The 6,023-nt window shown below is 49.2% G+C and overlaps 1 protein-coding gene across 1 annotated transcript; it reads left to right on the top strand.

Moving 5' to 3' along the window:
• Window positions 1-1,637: 1,637 nt before the first annotated feature.
• On the top strand, window positions 1,638-5,662 carry SIX1 (SIX homeobox 1). The gene is made up of 2 exons (XM_075926331.1): window positions 1,638-2,566; window positions 4,434-5,662. The coding sequence occupies exons 1-2, from the start codon at window positions 2,007-2,009 to the stop codon at window positions 4,705-4,707; spliced, it is 834 nt and encodes a 277-aa protein (XP_075782446.1). The 5' UTR covers window positions 1,638-2,006; the 3' UTR covers window positions 4,708-5,662.
• Window positions 5,663-6,023: the final 361 nt, after the last annotated feature.

The following is a 6,023-nucleotide window of genomic DNA, read 5'->3' as shown; positions in this document are numbered from 1 at the left end:
TCTGAAACATCATAAGTACTAAAATAAAATGGCAAGGGAAAATTACCAGACACATGGTCATGGTATATAGAAGTGCCATGACTCCAGTTTAGTAAGTAAAGCCATTGTACAGACTGTGGGGGCAGTGGCTTTCTTTAAACAGCTCAAATAGCCATTAAATATATTTAAAAAATAATCTAGGCGTACATAAATATCAACGTCTGCTTTCAGCCTGTTTCACTGTAGATGAGAACGCTTACTTCGGAAATGCCAAGTATATTGCGTTCACACTCGCGCGCGCAGATCTCACTATGTGCTTTTAGATTATATATATTTTTTCTCTATAAAACCTCAGAATCAACGGTTTGTGGAAAATACGAAGGTTGCTGTTGCTGGCACTTTATCAGAGACAAATGTACCATTCCAAATGTCAAGGAAAACAGAACTATGAGCATCAATGTATACAAACAATAAAGCTGATATGCCAGTACACGCTTTTTTCTGTCAGCCTCCGCACTTAACTTTAATAGTCTAAAGTAAAAAAAAATCCAATTGTATTTCGTGAGGACAAAGGGGTTTTAAAGAGCATCGCGACTGTGATTAGCACTAAGTGAATTCATTCTTAAATCAAAAGAATTCTGAAGTGTACTTAAAATTCTGTTTTCAGCTTATCTAATCAAAGATAAATACAGTCATAAAGACACCCTCTTCCCACCATTCTGCTTTCCTTATCTCTGCTTATTGTTCTTATCGCTTACCCCGTCCCCTGCTACTGACAATAGATTATCTTTGTTTAGGGAAGCTAATTGTTTTCAAAATCTTTTTTTTAAATAATACCTGCTTATAGACAAGGTGTGCAAATGAGGATTAGGATTATTAAAGCGGCGTTTGTTCGTTCAGTTTTGCTAAATATTGCAGCGCGCACACACAAAGAAGGCGAACAGTGCAGAAGCGCCTTTCATTTCTACTAAATTTGCGACCCAAGTTCATCACTCCACCCGGAAGGCACAAGAACAAACACTGACGCTGTTTACTTATACTTCTTATACATCATCTTGTACTTAGGAGCTGGGTCCACACCTCAACTAAACAATTGTTAGAGGGATGATTTCTCTAATTCGAATTCAGATCTACTTCAGTCTAAACGCTTTATCCCTCTCCCCACCCCCCAAAAGCAGCACTTTCAGTTTTGCCAGTGCCTCAGCAGCAATTCATGGCGAAGACACTTTGAATGAGGCCCTTGGACATGCCTCCCCCTCTACCCTCACACAACCACCCCCACCACCTAGCCCTCCTGTCCTCCAGCCCAAAGTTACGGCTCCCTCCTTTATTATTTATCATGCTGCATGAGCTATTCATCAAGCCGTTATTTATTCATTCCCAACATTAAGGTAATTAAATATGAGCTCACAGGGAAGGAGCAGGGCTGGAAGGGACCAGGAGGTGGCGGGGGGAGGGAGGAGGGGGACCTTTCTTAAGGGCTGTAATAATTGATTTGTGCAGAGATGAGCCCCCGCTCCCTTTAGGTGACACTTGAGAAGGGGCTCATATTGCAGGGCCCTGACGTGTCTCCCCTCTCGGGACGGAGCGGCTCCCCCCTCCCCGCCCCCCTTGCTCCGCTCTCACACACAGGCTCAGCCACTCAGTCATCAGACACCAACCAGCAGCAGCAGCAGCAGCAGCAACTCGGCTGGCGGGCCGGGCCTCCCCGCGCTGCCCTGCTGCCTCGCAGGCCGCGCGCCCCTGGCGGAGCCTCCGATAGGCGCGGGGGGCGTCCAATCAGCGCGGCCCGGCGGCTCGGGCGCTTTAAGCCTCGCGGCGGTGGCCGAGCCGCAAAGTTTCCCCCAGCAACAATCCGAGCATCCCACCCGCCCTCGGCCCCCCCCGCGGCTCGCGCCCAGGCCGGGGCTCCGCGCGCTGCCTTCTCTGCCCTCTTCCCCCCCTCCCTCGCCCAGTCCCCGGGAGCGCCCGGCCTCGCGCCGGCTTCTCACCTGGCCCCGGCAGGGCCGCGCCGCCGAGCCCCAGCCATGTCCATGCTGCCGTCCTTCGGCTTCACGCAGGAGCAAGTGGCCTGCGTGTGCGAGGTGCTGCAGCAAGGGGGGAACCTGGAGCGGCTGGGCCGCTTCCTCTGGTCCCTGCCCGCCTGCGACCACCTGCACAAGAACGAGAGCGTGCTGAAAGCCAAGGCGGTGGTGGCCTTCCACCGGGGCAACTTCCGCGAGCTCTACAAGATCCTGGAGAGCCACCAGTTCTCGCCCCACAACCACCCCAAGCTGCAGCAGCTCTGGCTCAAGGCGCACTACGTGGAAGCCGAGAAGCTGCGGGGCCGGCCGCTGGGCGCCGTGGGCAAGTACCGCGTGCGCCGAAAATTCCCCCTGCCCCGCACCATCTGGGACGGCGAGGAGACCAGCTACTGCTTCAAGGAGAAGTCCCGGGGCGTGCTGCGGGAGTGGTACGCGCACAACCCCTACCCCTCGCCCCGCGAGAAAAGGGAGCTGGCCGAGGCCACCGGCCTCACTACCACCCAGGTCAGCAACTGGTTTAAAAACAGGAGGCAGCGGGACCGAGCAGCCGAGGCGAAGGAAAGGTACTTGCCCTGCCGTTTCTTCCTCCCTTCCCCTCCTGCCCTGCGCTTGGTCGGGGCTGCCTGGATCTGCACCGGGCGCGCCAGCCAGAAAGCTCACGCTTTAGATAAGGAAGGAGAATTTGGGTTATTTGGGGAGGGGAATATGGGGGTATCTGTGTCTGTTTCAGCCCTGCTTAGGGCGCCAGGGAATAGCCGAAATCAGGATTTGTAGCACTGCACCCCGCAAAACTCCCAAGGTACGGAAGGGGGGTGTGCGGTTTTTTTAAGTGCAGCTGGGTAAGGTGAAGACATAACAAATGGAAAAGCGTGGCCAGTAAGCGCCCCCAAAGGGAAAGGTGATCCCTATGTTGCTGGGGTTCTGCCCGGTGGTGGTTTAGGGGGAGACGGTGCCAGGCAGGGGATACTGTGCCTCTGGCATTGAGAGCAGTGATCCGGGAAGAATAAAATCGGATGGGGGGGGGCACCAGCCAGATCATTGGGGGGGGAGCACCCACTAGCCAGATCATTCTCTTTGGAGTCACTTTTTCAAAGCGAAACCTGCATTTCATCCCCCCCCCCCCCCCGGCGAAATGACAGGCTGGAGGAAAACGGGTTTGCTATTTTCGCGCAGAAGGCGATTTATAAGGCATTGAAAGACCCTCTGAAAAAAATCGCTCTTCGTCCTGGCACCCGGACACTACATCCCCACCTGCCTAGCGCGAAGGCTTAACTAAACTTTTAAGTGACTTGTGTGGAGTTCACCTTGGCCATTCTTGCCTTTTGTTTTTCATCCCTTCCCTCCTGAGCGCCAGGGAGTCAGGGAAGTTTGTGGCAGGCAGATCGGACAGGGAAGTAAATGAGAGCGAGGCATTAAGGGGAGATCGTTTCATTCTTTGCCTTTTATTCAGCTCCTGGCCTCTCGGGCGCTGGGGTTGTATTCCCGTCTGGCAGGGCTGTCCTGTGGCCGGGGTCCGGAAGAGAAAGAGAAACCCGAGAGGTTGCAGCCGCGCGCTTATGAAATTAACCAGGAGTGAGTCAGGGCTGAGACACTTTCAACCGCACACGCAGATCCGGGGTAACAGAGCTTGTAGACCTACTCTGGAGGGAAGCGGGTTCGCTAACCGCTGTGTGAACCGGTTCGGAACCACCTCTGTAGTTCAAACGGGATTTAAATCCCAGCAAGGAGCCAGTTGGGAAACCAGGCCTGTGGCTCCCTTCCTCCTTAGCCGAAAGAGACAGATCTTCGGGGCACAGCCTCGGTGCGCGTCCTGCTCCCGCACTAATCTCTCTGCTACCTCCCTGCTTTGTTAGATCTCAGCTCTAGCGGTTTTAGAAGGCTCTCTACATATTTGACCCCCCCCCCCGGAAAGAGCGGTTTTAAATGTAAAAAAAGCCCCTGTCCTCACCCAAGTTACCATGCACATCACTTACATGAAACCGTGCAGCTGTTTACATAGGCCGAATACAGCAGCTCCAGCCATGGATCTGTAGCTAAAATAGCAAACACTTTTCCGGGTGCTTTTGAATACTGGCTGTGGGGAGGGTTATTCTTTTCTAATCAAATGTTTTGTTAAAACTAAATTTGTTGCGAGGCAGCCCGCAGAATGAGACGCGTTCGCGTAAGAGAGTGGGTCTTGCTTGAGTTTCTCTCTTGTCCCGAGTGTAGTGGGGAGAGCGCTCAAAACGGATACATTGATAAGGAATTGCTCCAGCTTCCCTCCTGGCATTGGTGAGGGAGAACATAGAAACGCCACTGTTGTTGTTTTTTGTTTGTTTGTTTTATGCCTCTTTTGAGCATTATACAAATTGAGCGTCGCTTTAAGCTGCTGAACTAACTGCGACGCTGTTCCTACTTTGTAACAAACACGCTGCTTTCTCTTTTTCTTAGGGAGAACACTGAAAACAACAACACATCCACCAACAAACCCAACCAGCTCTCTCCCCTGGATGGGGGCAAACCGCTTATGTCCAGCTCCGAAGAAGAATTCTCCCCCCCACAAAGTCCGGATCAGAACTCAGTCCTTCTATTACAGGGAAACCTTAGCCACGCCAGGAGCTCCAACTATTCCCTGACCGGCTTAACAGCCTCTCAGACCAGCCACAGCCTTCAGGACTCCCTGCTAGGACCCCTCACCTCGAGCTTGGTAGATCTCGGCTCCTAAAAACAAGGAGACCAAGCAGCCGTGAAAGCAATGGAAACAGAGGTTTACCGCGGCGATAGGACACTCGATTGTAAATAGAGGACAGGACACAATTTTACAGCTTATCCGGCGATTCTTAACACGACTTTACACTCTTTTTGAAAACGCACCCAAGGAGTTTCCTCTCCTCTCCAACGCGCTTACAGCTTTCCCATTCTTTTTCTCCAAGTAGCCAAAAACGCAGAAAACGGCTGTTCCTTGTGATTTTTCCCTCACGACAACGTTCCTTCGAATTCAATTAAAAGCGTTTACCAGCAGGAATTACAAAATAACTGGATGCTATTCAATTCCAAAGTGAGGAAGATCCAATCTTTCACTACAGGGGGAGGGGGGAGAGAGAGATAGATGAAGAGTTTTTCTATAGTTGGGGAAATTTACTCTCATTTGAATTCTTAAGAAATAAGAGGGTGGATTAACCTACAAGGCCTTTTATTTGGGAAGGAGTTGGGAGGGAAAGTTAAGTTTACATTTTTCACATTTAGTGTTAACAACAGATTTTGGTGTAGATTAAATTTTAAAAAGATGCAGTATTAGAATAAAAACCAGTGCCTATGTCTTAAAGCAGATATACCAGGCAATTAGCTAGAGGAACTTCAATGACCATTAATAGAGCAAACATTCTTGTCTTTTATTTTTTGTGGTGAACTTTCAATGCATCAATGTGACTTAAACTAAAAATAAAAAAATAAATGTGGCTTCCTCTGAACAATATTCCTTATTTTATCCTGACAAGTTTCATGTCAATATTGCATACTCCTGTTAGACTGTCCTTTACTTTGTCTCCATAGTTTGTCTTGCAAAATGATGCAAATCTGGCAGTCTGGTTATTTGTGAAAAAAAGCATATGATTTCAGGTTTCTTTTCTATTGTACCCAAACAAGCCTAAATTAAATAATAATAATTAATAGAATACAAAGACTGTGATTTTATTTGCGAAGATGAGTTCTGTCTTATTCCAGGCTAGTGTTTTCATTTCGGTAGGGTTTATCTATTTCTTTTGCTGAGGTTACTTGAGGAGTAAAAACAAGGCCAGAGAGCTAGTTCAAAGAACTAGGTTGGTTCCCTATTGAATGATTGCTGTTTTGATTTTTGTTCAGTGTTTTTGGAAGCAGTCTTTATCCCTAGCTGTTTTCAGACACCTCTATCATTACCTGGCTTTTTCACTGTTAACAGTCTTGCTAACAAGAGAATGCAGGAAGGACCGCAAAGCATGTAATGGTAAAGCAGGAAAACAACACTAAAAATAACCCCTTACGTTGTTAACTTACATTGGAGTG

Source organism: Pelodiscus sinensis, chromosome 4 (genome assembly GCF_049634645.1).
Source record: "Pelodiscus sinensis isolate JC-2024 chromosome 4, ASM4963464v1, whole genome shotgun sequence".
Lineage (NCBI taxonomy): Eukaryota > Metazoa > Chordata > Testudines > Trionychidae > Pelodiscus > Pelodiscus sinensis.
Note: the sequence above shows the minus strand (reverse complement) of the source record. Positions and strands in the feature narration are given on the sequence as shown.